The sequence below is a fragment of the Chiloscyllium punctatum genome, chromosome 11 (assembly GCF_047496795.1).
Source record: "Chiloscyllium punctatum isolate Juve2018m chromosome 11, sChiPun1.3, whole genome shotgun sequence".
Classification (NCBI taxonomy): domain Eukaryota; kingdom Metazoa; phylum Chordata; class Chondrichthyes; order Orectolobiformes; family Hemiscylliidae; genus Chiloscyllium; species Chiloscyllium punctatum.
This window is the reverse complement of record NC_092749.1, coordinates 1,652,435-1,677,474: the sequence shown is the minus strand read 5'-3', so window position 1 is coordinate 1,677,474 and position 25,040 is coordinate 1,652,435. Positions and strand designations below refer to the sequence as shown.

The following is a 25,040-nucleotide window of genomic DNA, read 5'->3' as shown; positions in this document are numbered from 1 at the left end:
AGGAAAAAGACTTTCACTGTCTACCCTATCAAATCCCCTCTTAGCCTTCTTCTCTCCAATGAGAACAGACCCAAGTCCGTCAGCCTTTCCTCATAGGATCTTCCATCCAGACCAGGCAACATCCTGGTAAATCTCCTCTGCACCTTTTCCAATGCTTCCACATCCTTTCTGTAATGGGGCGTCCAGAACTGTACACAATATTCCAAGTGTGGCCGCACTAGCGTTTTGTATAGTTGCAGCATGACATTACAGCTCCGGAACTCAATTCCTCTACCAATAAAACCTAAAACACCATATACCTTCTTAACAGCACTATTAACCTGAGTGGCAACTTTCAGGGATCTATGCACATGGAGTCCAAAATCCCTCTGCACATCCACACTACCAAGAATCTATACAGTGACCCAGTATTGTGCCTTCCTGTTATTCTTCCCAAAGTGCATCACCTCACATTTATCTGCATTGAACTCTATTTGCCACCTCCCATCCCAATTCTGCAGTTTATTCAAGTCCCCCTGCAACCTGCAACATTCTTCCACACTATCTACCTCTCCACTGACTTTAGTGTCATCTGCAAATTTACTAACCCATCCACCTATACCTGCATCCAAGTCATTTATAAAAGTGACAAACAGCATTGGTCCCAAAACAGATCCTTGTGGCACACCACTAGTAACCGTACTCCAGACTGAATATTTTCCATCAACTACCACTTGCTGCCTTCTTACAGAAAGCCAGTTTCTAATGGCAATAAAGGGCAGACATTTCTTTGGTAGAGTCTAGACTAGAGTGGAAAAGCACAGCAGGTCAGGCAGCATCCGAGGAGCAGGAAAATCGACGTTTCGGGCAAAAGCCCTTCATCAGGAATAGAGACAGGGTGTCTGCAGTGTGTAGAGATAAATGAGAGGGGGGTAGGGGTGGGGAGAAAGTAGCATAGAGTACAACAGGTGAATGGGGGTGGGGATGGAGGTGATAGGTCAGAGAGGAGGGTGGAGTGGATAGGTGGGAAGGAAGATAGGCAGGTAGGACAGGTCATGAGGATGGTGCTGAGCTGGAAGGTTGGAGCTGGGGTGAGGGGGGGGGAAGGGGAAATGAGGAAACTGATACCATGGGGTTGAAGTGTTCTAAGGCAGAAGATGAGGAATGCCTCATCTTCCGCCTGAAACATCAATTTTCCTGCTCCTCGGATGCTGCCTGACCTGCTGTGCTTGTCCAGCACCACTCTAATCTTGACTCTGGTTTCCAGCATCTGCAGTCCTTGTTTTTACTTATTTCTTTGGTAAATGTTTGAAGGTGAAATAGTTTCAGCTGAAGAATTTGAGTTGGAGGCCGAACAACAGAGACTGTGATGCAACAGGGTGGGGTGATGGGTGTGGTGTGTGGAATTATCTGGATTCTTTGTACCCCCAGGAGGTAGTCACATCTTTTAAGATTGGATGTTCTGATATGATCCATGATCAGGGCATGTCTACAGGTGCGGCTGGTAAGGGGACCGAGAGGACAGGAGTGCCGAATGTGTAATTGTGCAACAGTTTTGAGGTCCTACCAGTTTGTTTGGATGAGGTCAAGGGCTGTGGGATGGGATGAGCTAAAATGCCTTGGCATTGTATGCCATTCAAGGTGGTGGAACTAAGAGGAATATAGTGATAGTGAAAAAAATTGGAATTAGAATTCCAACACAATGTAAACAAGGCCCTTCGGCCCAACAAGTCCGCTCCAAATTAACCCACCCAGACCTATTCCTCTACCTTGTTTTTACTCCTGACTAAGGCACTTGACATTATGGACAATTTAGCAAGGCAAATTCACCTAACCTGCACATCTTTGGACTGTGGGAGGAAACCGGAGCACCCTGAGGAGACCCACGCAGACACGGGGAGAACGTGCAAACTCCACACAGTCAGTCGCCTGAGGCGGGAATTCAACCCGGGTCTCTGGCACTGTGAGGCAACAGTGCTTGCCACCATGCCGAGAAGGTTTATTAAACCAATACCTGGACTGAATAGATTGTGTTATGAGACAAAGTTAAGCAGACTAGGCCAGTGTCCTCGGGAGTTTAGAAGAGTTAAGAGATGAGTTAGAATAGAATAGAATCCCTATTGTGTGGGAACAGAACAATCAGCCCAACGGATCCACACCAACCCTCCAAAGAGCATCCCACACAGACCCATCCCCCTACCCTATCCCTGTTACCCTGCATTTCCCATGGCTAACACACCTAACCTACACATCCCTGGACACTATGGGTAACTTAGCATGGCCAATCCACCTAACTTGCGCATCTTTGAGCTGTGGGAGGAAACTGGAACACCAGGCATAAGCCTGTGCAGACATGGGTGCAAACTCCACACAGACAGTCGCCCAAGGGTGCAATCAGACCCAGGTCCCTGGCGCTGTGATGCAGTAGTGCTGATCACTGAGCCACCGTGCCGCTTCAAAATTAATTGTAACATATAAGATCCTGAGAGGACTTGACCGGATGGATGTCAAAAGCATGTTTTGTCTTGTGGGAGAACTAAAGCAGCAATGAGAAAATATTTTTCTCTCAGCTGGTTTTGAGTCTTTTGATTCCCTTCCTCAAAAGGTAGTGGACACAGAATCTTTAAATATTTTTAAGACAGAGATAGATGGATCCTTCAAAACGAGGTAATGAAAGATTATCAGGAATATGCAGGAATGTAGAGTTGATATTAAAATCAGATCATTCACAATGTTATTGAATGGTGGTGTAGGCTACTCTTTTTCCTTCTTCATGTATTTATATGTTAAAGAGATTATCTAATTTCAGATGAGATGTGGGAGATGAGATAGAGTGTGGGCGATCAGGGAGAAGTCAAATGTTTCTGATAACCACGACTGCAGAAAGTGTGTCGATCTGCAGTTCCTCTTGATCGCATGGATTAGTTGGAGCAATGGAATTGCTGAGGAGCATACTGGAGGCAGGAAGATTTTTTTCTAACTAGAAATGTCAGGTATGTGGCCACATCAAAGGGTCAGCCAGATAAATGGTTGACTGTGAGGAGGGACTGGCAGGCAGTGCAGGAGTCTCCTGTGGATATTCTCAAACACGTATGCTTTCTGGATACTGTTGATGGGGATGGCCTCTCAGAGGAAAGCAAGAACAGCAGCCAGATCAGTGACACAGCGAGGGTCAAAGTGTAGGGGACACAAAATGATATTTCTGTGGATCCAAGCTTGACTCGAGAATAATATTCCGGATTAGTGGTGCTGGAAGAGCACAGCAGTTCAGGCAGCATCCAAGGATCTTCAAAATCGACGTTTCGGGCAAAAGCCCTTCATCAGGAATAAAGGCAGTGAGCCTGAAGCGTGGAGAGATGAGCTAGAGGAGGGTGGGTGTGAGGAGAAAGTAGCATAGAGTAAAAGGGGAGGGTGAGCAGCTAGAGGTCATGGTCCATATTAGTTATAATGACATAGGCAGGAAGAGAGATGAGGCTCTGCAAAGGGAATTTAGGGAGTCAGATAGTAAGTTGAAAAGCAGAACCACTAGGATTGTAATCCCAGGAGTACTCTCTCTGCCAGGTGCAAGTGACGTAAGAAATAGAAAGATGATACACTTGAATGCATTGCTGAAGAGATGGCTTCAGATATTTGCATCATACGGATCTCTTTCAGAGTAGGAAGGACCTGGTCGAGCCCTTGAGTGTTGCCGAGCAAAGAGACCCTGAGTGCAGTTACATTGTTCCTTGAAAGTGGCATCACAGGCAGATAGGGTGGTGAAGAGGGCATTTTAGCATGCTTGCCTTTGTCGGTCAGAGCATTGAGTACAGGAGTTGGGGTGTCATGTTATGGCTATACAAGACATTGGTCAGGCCACATTTGGAGTATACAATTCTGGTCACCCTGCTTATTAAACTTGAAAGGGTGCAAAAAAGATTTACAGAGATTTACTAATTTTGGACTCTACTAACTTAAGGAAAAGACCTTAGCTATTCACCTTATATATGCCCCTCATGATTTTATAAACTGCTATAAGTTCACCCCTCAACCTCCTACACTCCTGTGAAAAATCTCTCAATCTATCCAGTCTCTCTTCATAATTCAAACCCTCCATTCCTGCAATATCCTGGCAAATCTCTTCTGACCCCTCCGCAGCTTAATAATATTCTTTCTATAACAGGACGACAAGAACTGGACACTGTATTCCAGAAGAGGCCTTACCAACAGCCTGTACAATCTCAACACAACATCCCAACTCCGATACTCAAAGATCCGAGCAATAAAGGCAAGCATGCTACACGTCTACTTAACCACCCTATCTATATGTAATGAAAACATCAGATGACTATCTATCTGCACTGCTAGGTATTTCTGTTTAACAGCACTACCAAAGGCTCTACTTTTAATTGTCTAAGTCCTGCCCTTGTTTGTTTTACCAAAATGCAATATCTCACATTTATCCAAATTAAACTCTATTTGCCTCTCTTCAGTCCATTGATCCAATTGATCAAGAACTCCCTGTAATCTTAAATAACCTTCTTCACTGTCCACTATCCTACCAATCTTGGTGTCAATTGCAAACTTACTAACCATGCCTTCTATGTTTTCATCTAAATTATTTATATAAATGACAAACAAAATTGGACCCAGCACCGATCCCTGTGGTCATATGCACCACAGGTCATAAGCCTCACCATCACTCTCTGTCTCCTGCTGTTAAGTGAATTTATATCCACCTGGTAAGCTCACCCTGAATCCCATGTGATTTAACTTTAGTGATTAGTCTACCGTGCCAAACCTTGTCAAAGGCTTTACTAAAGTCCAAGTAAACAATGTCCACCACTCTACCCTCATCAATTTTCTTGGTTTCTTCCTCAATAAGCTCAATCAAGTTTGTGAGACACGATTTCCCCAGCTCAAAACCACACAAAACCTAATCATTCCTTGCCTCTCCAAATGCATATAAATTCTATCTTTCAAAATACCTTCCAACATCTCGCCCACCACTGAAGTCAGACTCACAGGTCTGTACAGTTCCCAGGTTTCTCATTACATCCCTTCTTAAACATAGACACAACATTTTGGGAAAGCAAATCTTAGCAGGACTTATACACTTAATGATAAGGTCCTCGGAGTGTTGCTGAACAAAGAGACCTTGGAGTGCAGGTTCATAGCTCCTTGAAAGTGGAGTCGCAGATAGATAGGATAGTGAAGAAGGTATTTGGTTGCTAGGGCTGTTTTTCCTGGAGTGTAGGAGGCTGAGGGGTGACTTGATAAAATCATGAGGGGCATGGATATGATAAATACACAAAGTCTTTTCCGTGGGGTGGAGGAGTCCAGAATTCGAGGGCATATGTTTAGGGTCAGATATAAAAGAGATCTAGGGGACAACTTTTTCATGCAGCGAGTGGTACGTGCATGGAATGAGGAAGTGGTGGAGGCTAGTGTAATTGCAACGTTTAAAAGGCATCTGAATGGGTATATGAATAGGAAGGGTTTGGAGGGATATGGGCCGGGTGCTGGCAGCTGGGACTAGATTGGGTTGGGATATCTGATCGGCATGGACAAATTGGACCGAAGGGTCTGTTTCTGTGCTGTACATCTCGATGACTCTATGACATTAGGCACTGTCCAGTCATCTGGCACCTCACCCATCATTACAGTTGATGCAAATAATTTTACTAGAGGTCTTGCAATTTCCTACCTAACTTCCCACAAAGTCCTGGGATACACTAGATCAAGTCCCAAGCATTTATCCACCTGTATATTTTCTAAGACTTCCAGCACTATTACTTCGACAATGTGAACTGTTTTCAATGTATCATTATTTATATCCCCGAGTTCTCTAGCCTCCATTTCTTTGTCCACAGTAAAAACTGGCATGAAATATTCATTTAATATCTCTCCAACCTCTTCAGATTTAACACAAAGATGGCCTCCTTGATCTTTAAGGGAACCTATTCTCCTTCTAGTTACTTTTACTCTCTTGTTGTCTACGTGGACTTTACAAAAGCATTTGACAAGGACCCTCATTGTGGGATAGTCGAGAAGCTTTAAGTTGTGTGGGATCCATGGCGAATTGGTAAATTAGATTCAAATTGGCTTAGTCATAGAAGGCAGAGGATCGTTTTGGAGAATATTTTTCCAATTGGAGCTCTGGTGTTCCATAAGAATCAGTACTGGGACCTCTTGTTTAAAATGTGAGTGGCCTGTTTAGTAAGTTTGAAGATGACACAGACATTGGTGGAGTTGAGGATAGTGAGAAAAGTTGTCAAAGAATATAGCAAGATAGAAATTAGTTGGAAAGTTGGGTGGAGAAATCAAAGATGAGATTTAATCCAGATAAGTATGAGGTGATGCATTTGAGGTTAACTGCAAGAGAACTGTCTCCTGTCAATGGCAGAACCCTTAGGAGCATGGATACACAAATGGATCTTGGGGTGCAAGTGGCAACACGTGTGGATAAGATAGTAAAGAAGACATCTGGTATGATGCCGTTATCAGTCAGGGCATTGAGTATAAAAGTTGGCAAGTCATGTTGTAACTGTACAAAACTTTAGTTAGGCTGTACTTAGAGTATTATGTGCAATTCTGGTTGCCATACTACAGGAAGGATTTGGAGGTTTAGGAGAGGGAGCAACAGAAGTTTACCAGGTTGTCACCTGAATTGTAGTATATCAGCTATAACAAGAGATTGGACAACTTGGAGTGTTTTTGCTTGAACATCAGAGGCTGAGACTTGACCCGCTAGAAGTACAGTAGTTCTCCTATAAGGCCATAGTTGTGTTCCAGTGAAACCTCGCTTAATAGAAATAATGGCGCCTATGGGAAAAATGGGGTTAGGGGCAGGCCAACAAAAAAATTTCACTCCTGATCTCTCAAAAATCACCCAAACGTTAAACACAAAGTTAGCAGAACTGAAATGAATGTTGAATTCATATTTATTAACAAAAGTAAATTTAACATAGCATATTTAATAAATGTAAAATAGCTGCTGTCTGTACAGTACTTCTCAGAAAGCTGCTGTGTCGGCACCAACATTGCGCATGCACAGAATGGCTACAATACCGGTGCATGCGCAGACCAGCAAGAGATTTCAGCTTGCACGTCACGTACGTGCAGAACAAAGCACATGAACCGATCCCAGCAAGAATTGCGCTATTGCCAACGGAGGTAAGCGTTCTTCAAAATACCATTCCCTAATTCTTCAGCGACATTATAGCCAAATCGTGCTGCTGAAACGCACGTTATCCCAGAATTGAATTGAATTTATTGTCACGTGTACTGAGGCACAGTGAAAAGCTTTGTCTTGCAAGCCATACAGGCAGATCACAGAGTTAATAATAGGTAAACAAAAACACAGGTACAGGCAAATGTAAGTCCATTCAATATTCTAACAACAGTAGGAACAATCGAAACTGGAAAGTCAATAATGAGTTCCTTGGTTTTGCCAGCATTGAGAGCTAGGTTGTTCTCAGTGCACCATTTTTCCAAGTCTTCCACCTCCCATCTGTAGTCTGTTTCGTCACCATCTGAGAATCAGCCAACTGTGATGGTGTCATCAGTGAACTTGTAAATGGCATTAGTCTGGTATTTGGCGATGCAGTCATGGGTATGCAGTGAGTACAGTACGGGGCTGAGTATGCACCCCTGGGGGGTCCAGTATTGAGTGTTAGTAAGGATGAAATATTGTCCCCAGTCTTCATTGACTGTGGCCTGTGGGTCAGGAAACTGAGGATCGAGTTGCAGAGAGTTGGGCTTCGTCCGCGATCACAAAATTTAGAAATCATTCTCAAGGGGATAATAGTGTTGTAAAGCTGAGCTGTAGTCAATAAGTAAGATTCTCACATAGCTGTTCTTGGTGTTAAGGTGAGAACTACTTGTATATAAAATTATGAGAGGTATGAATAGGCTAGACTGTTGGAGTTTTGTTCCCAGGGTAGAAATGTCAAGTACTAGTGGATAGATTTAAGGTAGATTTTAGGACACTTTATTAAAAAAACTCTTTTAAAAATAGAGGGTGTTTGGTGCCTGGAACATGCTGACAAGGGAGGTTGTAGAAGCAGAAGGAACATTTAAGAGGCATTTAGACAGCCATGGGCAGGGAATAGAGGGATACAGACCATATGCAGGCAGCTGGGGGTTATATAGAATGGCATCATAGCACAGACGTGGTGGTCTGAAGGGCCCTGTTGTGCTGTACTATTCGAAAAACAATTCTACCCTTCATGTGAAGGAATGCTCACTGACACTACTGCTGAGTCCCTCCGTTTCATTTGAAAATCAGAACCATCATGTATTCATTAGGAGGGTTCCATTCTCTGCAGAGTAAAGAATATTGTTTTTATTCATTCATGGAATGAGGGTGTCATTGGCTAGTTCAGCATTTATTGCCATTCCTAATTGCTGACAAGGCAGTTAAGAGTCAGCCACCATGCTGTGTTCTAACATATATTCAAATACGTTCAAACTTTGAACCTTTTTTTGACTTGCTAAGAAGCTTATGGAGCCTACACTCACTCATTGCTTTCTCAATGGCAACATTTCAACCAAATCGTGTGTACTTGCTAATCAATCAATACCTTTTTCTCGTGGAATGTAAATAGTCTGACATTTGAAGTACTGAAATTGTCTTAATGGTTTGCAAGATTCAGTGCGTCACCATATGACTTCTTCTGGTAATGTTATAGTTGGGCTCCTTCCTCTGGATTTTCCCAGTAATGGAAATACTTAATAATGTTAGTTCAACAGAGTACCTCTCAATCTACTGTATTCAAAGGAACACAAGGTTAAATTTGTGCAGTCTTTTCTCAGTATTATGGGCGGCACGTAGCACAGTGGTTAGCACTGCTGCCTCACAGCGCCAGAGACCCGGGTTCAATTCCCAACTCAGGTGACTCTCTGTGTGGAGTTTGCACATTCTCCCTGTGTCTGCGTGGGTTTCCTCCGGGTGCTCTGGTTTCCTCCCACAGTCCAAATAATGTGCAGGTTAGGTGAATTGGTCATGCTAAATTGCCCTTAGTGTTAGGTGCAGGGGTAAATGTAGGGAAATGGGTCTGGGTGGGTATGCTTCGGCGGGTCGGTGTGGACTTGTTGGGCCGAAGGGCCTGTTTCCACACTGTAAGTAATCTAATCATTCTGGTAAAACTGTGCTGAAATCTCTCCTCAACAAAGCAATATTATTTGAGATGGTGGGAGCCTCCCATCTCATAAGACAATGGTAAATCTTGTCACGAGTATTGCCTGTTGTAACTCAAGAGCCCCACTCTAACCTGGCCATCTTTGCCCCATTTACTGCAAAGAAGGACAGTGTACGAAGAAGATGGTTTGATTCAGAGGCCTCTGCTTTCTCCCAGCCATCTTTTTGGCTAGCTGAGATTTTTGTTTATGTATGTTCGAGATTCTTCACTTTGGAGAAATGGTACAGAACTCATAAAGATGGACAATGAGGTTCTTGAGTAGTTTGATTCAGGGAGTACGAAGGTATTAAAGGTTTACGGTTGGGGGAGGTGGGGAGGGATCAAAAGTGGAACATCCCAAGGACTGGATGAGCTGTGTCCCAGTCTTCTGTGGGATACTAGGGAGGAAATTACAAGGGCTCTTCTCCAAATTTTTAGTTCCCTTCTGTCCCCAAAAGAGATGCCAGAGGACTTGAGGATAGCTGCTATGGTTCTACTTTTCAAGAAGGCAGTAGAGATAAGTTATAGACCAGTGACTTTTACATCAGTGTGAGAGAAACTATTGGAGAAAGTTTTGAAGGAAAAGATTAAACTCCACTTGAAGATTCTGGATTAGTGGTGCTGGAAGAGCACAGCAGTTCAGGCAGCATCCAAGGAACAGCGAAATCGATGTTTCAGGCAAAAGCCCTTCATCAGGAAGTGCATTCCTGATGAAGAGCTTTTGCCCAAAACGTCGATTTTGCTGCTCCTTGGGTGCTGCCTGAACTGCTATGCTCTTCCAGCACCACTAATCCAGAATCTGGTTTCCAGCATCTGTAGTCATTGTTTTTACCTCCACTTGAAGAGGCAAGTTTGAGCTGGGATAGTAGGCATTGCTTTGTCAGAGGGCGGTGATGCCTAACAGTTTGGTTAAATGTTTTGAAGTGGTGACTAGGTGTGTCAATGAGTGAAATGCAGTTGATGTAGTTTATAAGGATATCAGCAAAACCTTTGACAAAGTCCCACATGAGAGACTGATAAAGAAGGTAAAAGCATGTGGGATCCTGGGTAACTTGGCAAGTTGTGTACAAAATTGGATAAATGGTAAGAGTTGTGATTGGAGCCTGATGTCCAGTGATATTGAGTCCCTTATTGTTCATGAAATTTATAAATAATATCGTGAGCATGTGGTGGGAGACGATAAGTAAGTTTGCAGAAGAACAAAGGTTGGTCAGGTGGTTGACAGTAAAGAAGGATAACTTGAGTTAAAGGAGGATATAGATGGGTTGGTCAGATAGGCATATCAGTAGCAAGTGGAGTTTAACTCTGATAGGTGAAGTGATGCACTTTGGATGAAATAACAACACAAGGTGGGACTCAGTGGCAGGACACAGGAAGCTCAGAGGAGCAGACAGATCATGGGTTGCTTGTCCACATATCCCTGAAGGTGTCAGAACAGGTTTATACAGTGGTTAAAAAGGCATGTGGGACACATGACTTTATACACCATGGCATAGATTATAAGAGCAGGGAGGTTATTTTTGAGCTGTACAGCATTTTGGTAAGGCTACAGCCGAAGTATTGTGTGCAGTTTGATCACTGTATTAGGAAAGATGCGTTTGCACTGAAGTGTTGCAGAGGTAATACTCCAGCATCTTGCTTGGGATAGAGCAGTTTCACTCTGAAGAGAGGCTGAATAAGCTCAGACTGTTTTTCTTTAGATTCAAGAAGGCTGAGGGGGACCTGATTGAGGCATATAAGACTATGAGGGCCATGGACACAGTGGATAGAAAGCAGCTGTTCCCTTTAGCTGAATGGTCAATAACAAGCGAACATACTGTCAAGGTGAAGGGCAAGAGATTTAGTTGGAAATTGAATTAAAGATTTTTTCACTCAGACTATGGAAGGGAATCTGGAATGCACTGCCTGGGAAGACTTCGCAATCTTTAAGAAGTATTTGGATGAGTGCTTGAAATGTCATAACATTCAAGGCTGTAGGCCGAGTGCTGGAAAGTGGGACTGGTTTAGATTTAGAAGCTATAAACGGACGGAATTGTCGGTAGATCTACAGGGTCCTGGGAAGAAGCAATTTTTGATACCTTGGAAAGTGGTGGTTGAATATATGGTTTGAATAAATATTGTAGAACAAAAGTATAATTAGTTTACTTTTTTACCCTTCAGAGTGCAGGTGAGGGATCGAGAGATTAAAGTTAACATCTTTGATATGGCAGGTCATCCTTTCTTCTATGAGGTAGGTAAGAGAGAGAGAACGATCTTGCATTTATGTTTGCTTTTCCTTCTGCCGGAATGTGACAAAGTGCTTGTAGGCAAACATACTAAATCGTTTGCACACAGCAGAATCTTATGGTTTTCAGTAAGATAACCAGTTTATTTATTTTTCATATTGGTTGAGGAATAAACTCAACTTCCTGGAGTCTCTTTTGCACTTCTAGTAATTAATTAAAATGAAAGAGATATTCTAACAGATGGGTTGTCCTACTCAAATGCCTGTGTTGATTTTGTGCGTTTTCTACACATAAGTGGTAACGTATCCCATTTACCCTTACTATTCACGTAGATGAGTATGTCACCACTGGCACGAACTTTGTTAGCAAATGTGTGGAGGACTGTGTACCAAAGGAGCCAATCTGAGTGTTCCAAACTGTACACTATGGATGAGTCAGGACATCCACTCCCTACTGGAGACCAGACATGCAGTATTTAAGTCAGATGACCCAGACCAATACAGAAAATCCAGCTATGACCTCTGCAAAGCAATCAGGAATGCCAAGAGGCAGTACTAGACCACATTAGAGAGCCAAACCTACCAAATAGACTCCCACCGCCTGTGGCAAGGCCTCGACAACATTACAAGATACAAAATGAAGCAGAGCAAGATAGTGGACAAAGACACATCCCTCCCTGATGAGCACAATGTTTTCTGTGCTCAGTTTGAGCAGAATGCCAGCAGTGTGGTGATGCATGCCCCAGTAGACCCTTACACACCTATTCCCTTGATCACCGCTGCAGATATCAGATCGATCTTCCTGGGAGTCAACCCAATGGAAGCGACGGGTCCAGATGGTGTCCCACATTCTGTGCAGGCCAATTGGCAGAGGTTTTCAACAACATCTTCAATCTCTTCCTGCCACAAGCTGACGCCCCCACCTCCTTCAAGAAGACCACCATTATCCCCTTACTGAAGAAAGCACATGTAACTTAATAACTACCATCCAGTGGCTCTGACCTCCATAATCATTAAGTGCCTCAAGAGGCTGGTCATGACCCACATCAATTCCAGTCTCCCAGCCTGTCTCGATCCCCTACAATTTGCCTACTGATGTCATATCCCTAGCCCTGCACTTATTCTTGGAACATACGGACAACAAGGATACCTTTGTCAGACTCCTGCTCATTGACTACAGCTCTGTCATCAACACCATTATCCCTGCCAGACTGGCCTCAAAATTTTGTGACCATGGTCTTGGCTCCACCCTTTGCAACTGGATCCTCAGCTTTCTGACCCACAGACCACAATCAGTGAAGATAGATAACTGCACCTCCTCCACACTAACACTCAACACCGCAGCACCCTCAAGGAAGTGTACATAGTCCCTACTGTACTCCACATACACACATGACTCTGTGTCAAATTTGAGACGAATGCCATCTACAAGATTGCTGAAGACACCACATTAGTGGGAGGGATATCTAACAATGAGTCAAAATACAGAAGGGAGGTCTAGGGCTTGATGATGTGGTGCAATGAAAACAGCCTCTTTCTCAATGTCGGCAAACTAAAGAACTGATCATTCACTTCAGATGGAAAGGAGGAGAGCATGCCCACTTCTACATCAACAGAACTGAAGTTGAAATGGTGGAGAGTATCATGTTCCTCAGATGACGATAACTGACAGCCTGTCCTGGACTTCCCACATAGATGCTACGTCAAGAACGCACAACAACACCTCTTTTTCCTTAGGTGGCTCAGGAAATTTGGCATGTCCAAATGTCACCAATTTATACAGATGCACCATTGAGAGCATATTTGCTGGATGCATCACGGCCTGGTATGGCAACTGGTCTGCTTAGGACCATAAGAAACTACAGAAGATGATGTACACAGCCCAGACCATCAGGAAAGTCAACCTTCCATTTATGGACTCCACTTACACAACTTGCTGCTGTGAACGGCTGCCAATATCATCAAAGACCCGTCATACCGCAGTGATGATCTCCTACAATTCCTTCCATCAGGCAGGAGACACATGCACAGGAGATTCAGGAGCAGCTTCTTCCCAGCCATTATTAGACTGATGAATGAACTCTCAATCCTTAAATAAAGCTGATCTTGCTCATGCTGATCTCACCTAGTGGGCAACCTGTGCAGTGTAACCTGTATGCCTCTGTCTAAGTCTTTTTGATCTGTACATCCTTGCTTACTACGATCTGTTTGTACTGCTCGTAAACAAAACTTTTCACTGTACCTCGGGTACATATGACAATCAATCAATCATCCTTCACCTTTTCTACCACCCATCCAGCCAGGTATTAAACATTGTTAAGGAATCGCTTGTGTTATTAACTTTTTGTACAGTTTTGTGATTTAAAGGCTTAGGGAAATTAATTAATTTTAAAAGACTGAATTTTCTTTTAAAAGGTCACTGAAGAGACATTTTTTAAAGTCACTGGAAGTCCCATATCTTAAGCTAATTGCTTGGATTTGTTTACTGAAAGTCATAGGTCTGAGATTATTGCTGTCAGGAGTTGTGGCTATTTAATATTGTTTGGAACTGAGTTGGTGTGTGACTTGCAGAGAGAAGTTACCCTTTTCCAACTGTTTTAAAAAATCGTCTGATAACCCAGAGTGAAGGCTGAAAGAACAGACGCAGCTATTCTCTTAAGAAATTTATAGGAAACTTCCTTTTGACATCTCTTGAACAATTTGCTTCTCAAAAGATCCTTGTGACACTGCACAGATCTGGTGACATCTGTGTAGATGTACCAAGAACGCCAACTGAAACTTTTTATATTTTATTCATTTTTCTTCAAGAATTAGTCATTTGGCCAAAGGATATATTTTTAAAAATTATCTGTGCAGAAAGTTTCTTCATTTTTCTTCAGCTAGTGTGTGTGCATGTGAATTAAAATTAATTTGTAGGGCCAGTATTTATACTTCAATGTATATGTTAATTGGCTTTGCATCTTTGAGTAGTTCTTGCTTTTATAAAAACAGTACTTTGTTTCTTAGAAAAACCTGGTAAAATTGTATTTTATATTATGAAACTAGCATAGATAAAATATATCATGGGCCATTTTGGTGATTGTGTTCAGTATTACATTATGCCATGAGCACTGAAGTAATGGAATTAGAACATTTACCTGATCTTTGCTTCAGTCATTAGTGCTGAATCCCAAAGCGTCAATGATTCTTCTTCTTTAAATAAGCTTATCCTGCTCTTGGTCTGAAATCTTTTTCATTTAATCTTGCACTTATGCACCCCCAGTTTAAGACTGGAAACGTTCTTTACATCTACTTTGATCTATCACTCTATAATTTAAAACATGTCCATAAAACTATTCTTTTATGAGTCCATAAATTTAAACTGCCCCAATATTTACCTTTTCCTTTCTCTTGCTTTTCTGTCTGATTTAAATGATGCCTTATTCACTGAAGTAGGGGATGGCCTAGATCACGTTCTGGTGACCCAGGTTCGAATTTCATTACGGCAGATGGTGGGATTTGAATTCAACAAATATCTGGAATTACGAATCTGATGAAAAACCTGGTTCGCTAATGTCCTTTAGGGAAGGAAATCTCCCATCTTTACCTGGTCTGGCCTACACATGCTTCCAGACCCACAGCAGTGTGGTTGACTCTCAACTGCCCTGTGTGCAATTAGGGATGGGCAATAAATGCTGCCAATCCAGCGATGCCCTCATCTCATGAATGAATAAAGAAAAAAAAGTGTCTATTTTGTCATTCCATTTCCTGCCATTCTGTTATGCTGTAGCCATTGCTTGGAGATTACTTCTGATCTGCATTACAACGGTTTACAATGAGTCATTATTTGGAGTGCCTCGTATTTTAGCCATGCTTGATGTTCTCAAATGCCCCACTGTCCTGAACTGCAAAAGGTAGAATTCCCAATTACCATTGTGAATGTGAGCAGCATTGTTTGATAGTTTGCTTGCTGGTGATTTTTGTTTTTGTGATAGGTACGCAATGAATTTTACAAAGACACTCAAGGTGTGATCCTTGTCTACGATGTTGGCCTGAAGGATTCCTTCGATGCGCTGGAGGGCTGGCTTGCTGAGATGAAGCAGGAATTGGGACCTCATGGGAACATGGAGAACATTGTGTTCGTTGTCTGTGCTAATAAGGTAACACATTATAGTTACATTATTTTGCTTCTTCTCCACACTTAGAATATGGTGTGAAGATGCCAATGTTGGATTGGGATGGACAAAGTCAGAAGTCACAGGACACCAGGTTATAGCTCAACAGGTTTAAATGAAATCAAATTCTTTCGGAGCGCTGTTCCTTCATCAGGTGAAGAATGACTTGGTATTATGAGACTTCTGACACTTAGATAGTACTGGTAGAGAGACCTTTACTCTATTTCTGCCTCAGTGCTGTACTTGCCTTGAGAGTGATGGGGACAATGCAACAGGAGCTTTATTCTGTATCTAACTCCATGTTGTACGTGCTGGGAATGTGTAGAAGGAGCTTTACATTGTGCCTGACTGCATGCTGTACTTGTTCTGGGAACGTGATCATTCCAGAAAATGGCAAAAAAGGTGTAAATTGTCAGGATACAATTGCCTGATTTTCTCAGCGTCTGAATCATATTATCTGTGCAAAAATGGTATAAATATACAGAGACAGTTTACATCCCTATCAAATCAAGAATAGCCTTGGCATAGTCTTTTCCTAATAAAATTAATACCAGAAGCAAAGTGTTTTGTGAGTTGGATGCCAGTTGATTCCTATTGAAGGCAACTAAGGACAGGCAATAAAATGCTGGCCAGCACATCCCGTGAGTGAATTAGAAAAAAGATTGGATGCTGATGAAGGCTCTTGAGACTTTGATACATCTTGAAGGACAGTTAGTTGCTCAATGGAGGACTATAGCATTGGAGTGTAACTGATGATATAAAAGATTGAAGAACTTCAACTTCGAGATCCCTGGCTCAGTGAAAGTGAACATCAGAGCCAGCATAATAGGATAAGAGTAATAATAAATAATAAGAGGATAAGTGAACCAGAGTAGAATGAGAGAAAGAGATTAAAGTTAAGGCAATAGAAGTATCTTTAATAAGAATTAGCAATGCTAGTAAATTTACAACACGGAAGGTGAGATTAGAGGAATAGAAAATGTAATCTGTAATATATAAGAAGACATGGACTCGACCAGTGTCCTTCCAACATACAGGAAACGTGTTCAGCTGTTGAAACTTGAGGATTCGGAGTGTAAGCGATGGCTGGAGACACTGTGTCACATATGCAAGACTGAGAGTTACATGGATAGTACTTTAAGAGAATTGGTCACATCAAGTAACTGGAGAGAAGAATGTAATGGGTTTTCTTTAATGTTCATTCAATGGGTGAGGGTGTCACTAGCTAGGCCAGCATTTATTATCCCTCTCAGAGGGCAGTTAAGAGTCACCCACATTGCTGTAGGTCTGCAATCACATGTAAGCCAGACCAGGTAAGGGTGTGTTTTCCCGACAATTGATAATGGATTTATGATTGTCACCAGATTCTTAATTCCAGATTTTTTAAAATTTAAATTCTGCCATCTGCCATAGCAAGATTCAAAGCTAAATCCCCAGAATATTCCTGGGGTCTCTGGATTAATAGTCCAGTGATAATACCACTAAGCCATCACTTCCCCTCCAGGTGGCCATCAAGCAATCAAAGGGAATCCTGCAGGTAGTGCAGGTGTCCCCTGGTGTCCCCTCACAAATCAGTTTTCCATTTTGTAAGCTGATGAAGATGCTGGTTCCTGCAATCAGAGCCGAGCCTCTGACACTAAAACAGGCTGGCTGTACAGAAGAGGAGGAAGAAGAAAGCAAGTGTGATTGTAATAGAGCCTTCATTTGATATGGGAACAGACAAATGTTTTTGTAACAACCAACATAACTCCACAATGGTATGTTGCTTGCCTGGTGCCAGGATCAAGGATGTCACAAGTAGGTACAGGATACTCTACAAGGGAAGGGTGGTACCAATGACTTAGTCAGGAAGTTAATTCAGGATAAGGGACAAAGAAATGAAGTCCACAGTGGAATTAGAGTGCATGCATGGTGGTAGATTAGGAAAGGGGCAAGTGCAGGGGGGTAGATATAGGACTGATGTTAGGGGTAGGTTCTTCACTCAGCGAGTCGTGAGTTCATGGAATGCCCTGCCAGTAGCAGTAGTGGACTCTCCCTCTTTATGGGTTTTTAAGCGGGCATTGGATAGATATATGGAGGATAGTGGGTTAGTGTAGGTTAGGTGGGCTTTGATCGGCGCAACATCGAGGGCCGAAGGGCCTGTACTGCGCTGTAATGTTCTATGTTCTATGCAACAAGATTTGGGTGTCCTTGTACACCAGTCACAGGAAGTAAACATGCAGGTGCAGCAGGCAGTGAAGAAGGCAAATGGTATGTTGGCTTTCATAGCTCATCAATTGGGGTGCAGGAGAATGGTTGTCCTGCTGCAATTGTACAGGGTATTGGTAAGACAGTACCTGGAATATTGTGAACAGGTTTGGTCTGGCTATTGAGGGAGTGTAGAGGATGTTTACCTGTACTGATTGCTGGGTTGGTGGGACTGACATATGGTGAGAGGTGGAATCAGTCAAGGCTATATTCACTGGCGATTAGACTCTCTAATCCTTATTTCTTACTGGGATATATCTTTGCTCTGATCCATGGACTATTAACATCTGCTCTTTTTCCTCAACTGTTTTTGCTGTCAAATTCTCTTCCCATTCCACTCCAGCCAGTTCTGCTCTTGTACCTTTGCAATTTCATTTATTTAAGCTTAGCACAATTGTTCCTGACCCAGATTCGTCTCTGTCAAACTGAATGCTAAAGTCTACCATGTTATGTTTTTAGGATACCTTTTACTCTTGACATCATTTATAAAACTTTTCTTATTACACATCGCCACATTAAAAAAGCCTAATCCCTGGTTGGGTTCTCAATGTAGTGTTCTAGGAATCTGAATGTGGTCTATAAATTCTTTGTCATGGTTTCCTCTGCCAGTCTGATAATCCCAATGTACATGGAGGTTAAAGTCACCCATGAATAATGCCCTGCCTTTGTTACATGCCCTCAATATCTACTGATTTATTCTCTGTTCCACCATAAAGTTTCTGTTAGGAAGCCTGTAGAGTACTACTACCAGTGTCTTTCTCCTTTATATTTCTTACCTCCACCCATATGAATTCTACATCTTCCAATCCAATATACTTTCGTGTTTTTGTACTTATTCCATCCTATATTAACAATGCTGCCCCAGAACCCTTTCCTTCCTACCCGCCCTTTTGGGATTTATTGCTTTAATTATTGAAAGTAAAATATTGGCTTTGAGAGGAATAGGGGTCTCTATTAACAGTTGCCTTGAAGCACTCTTAGGACTTTGTATTCTGTTCTATGGACACAGGAGTCAGAATAAGGAAGCCATCTCTGAAGCTGCAGGACTCTCCTGATATCCCGTTCTCAGCAAAGTCCCTAGAACCTGACTGAGTTCCCAAATGCCAATGTTTCTTTTTAACTGGTAAAGCCTGAATTAATGGACTTTGACCAATTCTCATAGGCTCAAATCCAAGTTGGTTGGATTCAGAACAATTCATCTATCATCAATCTACAGCTGTCAATAATTCAGATTTGTCAACAGGAAAAATGGACTCAAGAAGTTATCACATTCTATTCTTTATTTCCAGACCCTTGGCCAACAGTTAATTTATGAAATGACACTGGAGTGGTGGGGCTTGAGAATCGGACACTTTGCTAAGTGGGTAGTAACAGCACAAGAGTGGAACGGTCATTCAGTGGGTTGACTCAGCGCATTTATACTCAGGATGTAGTTGGTGGAGTAGTGGGGCTTGATTATCAGTAATTTCCCAGTTGTAACATTTACCCTTGTCCTTTGACATGATAGAGATTATGAATTTGGAAGATGCTATTGGAGAAATCCTTGTGAGGCATTGCAGTGCATTGTAATAAATTTTGAAGGCTGTGTTGAGGACGCCAATCAAGCAGGCTGCTTTGTCTTGGATGGTGTCAAGCTTCTTGAGCGTTGTTGGAGCTGTACTCATTCAGGCAAGTGAAGAGAATTCCATCACACCCCTGATTTATGTCTTATAGCTGGTGGGCAGATTTTGGGGAGTCAGGAGGTGAGTTAATTATCACAGAGTTCCTAGTCTCTGACCACCTCTTATAACCACACTATTTATATGGCCAGTTCAGTTTCTAGTCAGTGGTAACCCCCAAGATGTTGATAGCACAGGATTTTATATGATGTGATCATATGAAATTTGAGAAATGTGTTACTCATAAGATTAAAGAGGAATTTAAAAAGGGATTTCTGGGGTGTTTTGGAGAATACTATTCCCATCCTGGTTAATCTTGCTAAGCCATTACAGAATCTGATATTACATCCAAATAAGAGACAGAACAGTTGCAAAATTTGATTGATTGATTGAATTGATTATGCAGTCATGTAGCATCAGATGTGAGCTCTGTCGTATCGGAATTTAGTACCAGGGTTGAACAACGCTGTGATTCACTGTATTGTAAGGGGAAATAAAGCATTAGTGAAGTTAAACCTACACAAAAGACAACTTATTGAGTGACCAGAAGAGATTGAAATTTATTATTTTTCGGTCATCATTCATATGCTAAACTTCCTGGTAGGTATTTGAGTCCTGTTGTTTCCAAAATTTTGAGATAAGTAAAAATGGGAAAAAGAATCATTTCATTAAGGACGCTGAGAAGATAAAAGTACACGAATTGCTGAAATGCTGACTGCTGTGAAAGCGGTGGATGTGGTTAAATGATAGCAGTTCAGCATCTTCCTGGCAATGTGGAAAATTGACAAGTTACATCATGTTCATGAAAAGCAGAATTCCACTATGGAAATAAACTGACTATTCAAGTCCAATACTTAGGAAGAAAAGTTATATTGGAATTGAAAGATTAACTCTCTATTTTCCCTTCATAGATGTTGCTAAACCTGCTGACTTCTCCAGCACTTCTAATTTTATTTAAATTATTATCTGATTATTTCAAAAAAGCATACATTTAAGGAATTGTTGGGTTTCTCGAAGAGTGACATCTCTTAGCACAATGTTTTGTCAGAATTAAATGTAGAGGGAGCTTTGCTCTGTATCTAATTCTGTGCTGTACCTGTCATGGGGGTATTTGATGGAGACAGTGTAACGGAAGGTGTACTCTGTAAGACATCCTGTGCTATACTTGTCCTGGGTGCAAGGCATGGAAAGTATTGCTTTATTACGTAATTAGAAAAGAAATTCAAAAGTATCACCTATTTCATCACCAAATGAATTGATGAAATGAAAGCCCTTGCTTACTGCAAGTGGAGTGGGCCTTCTTTTCCTGTTCTTATGTTTTTTTTCCCTTCCTCTAGGTTGACTGTGGGAAACGGCGTGTGATCGATGAGAGTGAGGGACGGCTTTGGGCAGAGAGCCGAGGGTTCCACTACTTTGAAACATCGGCGCAGTCTGGAGAGGGCGTTAATGAGATGTTCCAGGTACCACATATGCTGGAATCATTCCAATGAGCTAGTGACCAGAGGAAAGTTGCAGGGTTAGATGATGATAAGAAACACCTAGGAGCAAGAAGCCACAGATTGTGGTCTATTCATATGTCTGTAATCAGAGAACATTCTTGTTCCCTATTTTGGGCACAATAAAGAACTCCCTTCATCCCCACCACCATCAAAAGTTCTCCCCATATGGTGATTCCAGGGAGTGGTCCATAATGATTCTCCAAGACCTGTACACTGTGATTCCTGAGATCAGCGATCATCATGCTGTGATTCCACGGAACACTCTGCTGTGTTACCTGGGTTTGCCATGCTGCAATTCCTCTTGGAACACACGCTATGAATCCCCCAGGAGTACACATCACAATTCTCCTGGAGTCTGTGCTGTGATTCCCAGGGAGTGGCATGTGATTCCTGGGAATGCTACAAAAACCGGGGAGCAGAATATCTACTGTGTGCCATGATCTACAAAGAGTACTGTGTCAAATTCCTGTTTAATCCTTATTTTCCTTTTTTCTACATTCTGTCTGATTCCAGGCATTCTTCTCAGCAATCCTGGATTTGTGTGAGAATGGTAAACGGCCTCAGTCCAGTGTGAGCTTAGGGTTTACTAAGGAGCAGGCAGACACCATCCGCAGGATACGCAACAGCAAGGATAGTTGGGAAATTTTGGGAATGAAACCTGGAGCCTCTAGGTAAAGCAAACTCGCCTACATATTATTATCACGCAGTAAAAGAAACTTGCCCATTAGAGTACAGCCTGCATGTGGATTAATACCAGTTCCAGGTCAAGGACAATACAGGCAGTATTGCCATATAAATAGGAACTTAAGAAATAGGAGTTAGCATAGACTGTTTCGCCCTTTGAGCTTGTTTCATCATTTGACAGGACCATGGCTAATATTTTCATCAATTTAACCTTCTTGCAGTATTCCATATCCTTTAATTCACTTGGTACCCAAAATCGATTATCCTTGTATATACTTTAAAAAAGCTTAAAAACAGGACACTAACAGCTTTCTGGATTAGAGAAAACCAATGATTCCTGTTCTTATATTCAGGTTATCCTGGTGACATTTGAAGTCACATATACATTATGTTCAATCTCATGTCGTTGGTCCAGTAACAATGCCACTTTGGTGCTCTAACCTGATGGGATCACAAAAATTGAAATAGTGAGAAAGAATAAATGCCCCATAAGTGTTAGAAAAAAGGGTAGACCTTTTCATATCAGAACTGAGTTGTGTCCACAATATTTATGCTCCTTATGATACAACAGAATACAACAGTACAGCACAGCAATGGGCCATTTGGCCTATGATGTTGTGCCAAACATGACTCCAAATTAAAGTAATCCCTTCTACCTGCCCTTGGTCTATATCCCTCCATTCCTTGCATATTCATGTGCTTATCTAAAAGTTTCTTAAACGGCCCTATTTTATCTGCCTTCACCACTACCCCTGGTCACGTGTTCCACACTCCTACCACTCTCTTGTGTTTAAAGAACTTGCCCCTCACATCTCCTTTGAACTTTCCTCTCTCACCATAAATGCATGCCCCCTAGTTTTAGGCATTTCAACTCGAGGAAAAAGATTCTGACCATCAACCCTATCTATGCAGCTCATAATCTTATGGACTTCTATCAAGTCTACTCTCAGTCTCTGCCACTTCAGAGAAAACAACCCAAGTTTTTCTAGCCTCTTTTTATAGTTTATACCCTCTAATCCAAACAGCATTTTGGTAAATCTTCTGTATCTTCTCCCAAAACCTCCACATCCTTCCTGTAATGTAGCAACCAGAACTGAATGCAGTACTCTAATGTGGCCTAACCAAAGTCTTATAAAGCTGCATTCATGGCCATATTATGTGTGCCAGAGGGTATTTGTGGACCCTGAGACTGTGTCAATTTTACAGGGATGAGGTAAACAAAGCCTATCGGAAGATGGCCATGCTGCTTCATCCAGACAAGTGCCTTGCACCAGGGAGTGAAGATGCCTTCAAAGCTGTCGTCAATGCACGGACTGTGTTGCTGAAAAACATCAAGTAGTGAAGGGGAGTACCATCAAGGTGCCGTACCATCAAGGTCCACTTTGACTCTGACAACAGAGATGAAATTGTCTTTGTCCAAACTGAGTGTTGCACTATCTGTAATTCAGATCTTGGTGTAAATAAGAAATCAGTGACTTAATAATTGGATGTTGGTTTCAGGATTAATAAACCTGAACATTAAGATTTGTTGTATTTCTTACACTTGTTAATATAACCTGTTCACCGTAACCACCATGTTAAAAAAAAGGCAAGCTGCAGCAATGTCCTTTAAAGGGAAAGAAGTTCGGAGATGTTGGGCCATGCGAAGAGTATTAAACAGGTCTACTGTTGAGGGAGATATGTATTCTAGGTTGAGTTGGAGATTGAAAGGAAATTAAGATGTGCTGAATGCAAGACCTTCAAAAAGCAGAGATGAGCATTGGATCAATATTGTATTACTTCTCTCCACCTTAGCACATGATATCCTAATTCAGGTGCCCTATTTAACAGCCTCCTTCCTTCAGTACATAAAGCTTCACTTTTCCTGTTCAAAGAGCCTCAACACTCTTTGCCGAGATTCTCATCATGCTGCAGTGACACGACTTAATTCGTCTCTAATGCTGCTCATAGCGGAAGAACAGATGAGTCATTTTCTCATGGTCTTCCACGTGATTTTATTTTCAGAAAATCATCTTTTTTGTGGACTGACACAAATACCTGCATCCCAAACTCCATTTTCTGCAGCTGTCTTTGAATGAAGTTCAAACCCTTCACCACTGAGATGTTGGTCACTCAATGATTGCTGAAGTGCTCATCATCTTTCATTTCTGGTCTGCAGATCTAGTTCATTATAGAATTCCTACAGTGTGGAAACAGGTTATTTTGCCCACAAGTCCACACCAACACCAACCCCCCCCCCCCCCCCCTCCCCGAATAGTAACCCACCTAGACCCATTCCCCCTACCCTATTACTCTAATTTTACCCATGGCTAATGCACCTATCGTACACAACCCTGAACACTGTGGGCAATTTAGCACGCCAGTCCACCTAACCTGCACATCTTTGGATTGTGGGAGGAAACCAGAGCACCCGGAGGAAACCCACGCAGACACAGGGAGAATGTGCAAACTTCACACTGACAGTTGCCCGAGGCTAGAATCGAACCCAGGTTCCTGGTGCTGTGAGGCAGCAATGCTAACCACTGAGCTACCGTGCCCTCCTCAAAGTTTATACCTTAGTAATTACTGAAAGTTGATTGTGTTGACTTGGGGGATGTTCCTGCTTTGTTTTTTTATTATTGGTGAAAGTACAGTATTATTGACCCGTTACAGGTGACACACGTATTCTTCACATATGACCAAAACACTTGTTAGTCCCATCCTCTGGCAATGAATCTTGACCTAGTGCAGAGACCTCTCACCTGGTGTTGTGGTCTCCAGGCCTTGGTGTGGCGATCTCCTGCCATGGCACATGGGCCTCCTCCCATTAGGACCTTCTGGTGTGGCATGGCAACTTTCTGGTCTCCTGCAGGATGGAGGAAATCCTTAGTTGAATGTTGTTTTGGTTGTGAAGCTGCGTTTAGAACCACGGAAATGTTACCGCACTGAAGGAAGTAATTAAGCCCATCATGTTTGTGTCATGTTCACTTCCCAGCACCTGTTGTACAATTATAACATTTAAAAGGCATGTGGATGAGTGTATGAACCAGGAAGGGTTTAGAGGGATATGGGCCAAATGCTGACAAATGGTGCTAGGTTCATTTGGGATATCTGGTCAGCATGGACAAGTTTGACTGAAGAATCTGTTTCCATGCTGCACAGCTCTACGACCTGATCCATAGCTTTGTAGATTAATAAATTCCACAGCCCACCACTCTCTGGCTGAAGAAATGTCTCTGACTTTCTGTTCTGAATTTACCCCCTCTAATTCTAAGGCTGTGTCCACGGGTCCTAGTCTCTTCGCTTAACAGAAATAATTTCCTAGCGTCCACCCTTTCCAAGCCATGTATTATCTTGTAAGTTTCTATTAGATCTCCCCTTAATCTTCTAAACTCCAATGAATACAATCCCAGGATCCTCAGCTGTTCCGCATATGTTAGACCTTCCATTCCAGGGAT

At 42.2% G+C, this 25,040-nt stretch overlaps 1 protein-coding gene across 2 annotated transcripts in view; it reads left to right on the top strand.

Moving 5' to 3' along the window:
* dnajc27 (DnaJ (Hsp40) homolog, subfamily C, member 27) overlaps positions 1-23,125 on the top strand; it is a 52,899-nt gene extending 29,774 nt beyond the window's left edge. For both annotated transcript variants that reach the window (XM_072580176.1, XM_072580175.1), the window contains exons 3-7: positions 11,298-11,367; positions 15,336-15,500; positions 20,758-20,880; positions 21,433-21,590; positions 22,810-23,125. In XM_072580176.1, the coding sequence (XP_072436277.1) occupies positions 11,298-11,367; positions 15,336-15,500; positions 20,758-20,880; positions 21,433-21,590; positions 22,810-22,942 (649 nt within the window). In that variant the 3' untranslated portion in view covers positions 22,943-23,125. The remainder of the gene's footprint in view (positions 1-11,297; positions 11,368-15,335; positions 15,501-20,757; positions 20,881-21,432; positions 21,591-22,809) is intronic.
* The last annotated feature ends 1,915 nt before the right edge of the window (positions 23,126-25,040 follow it).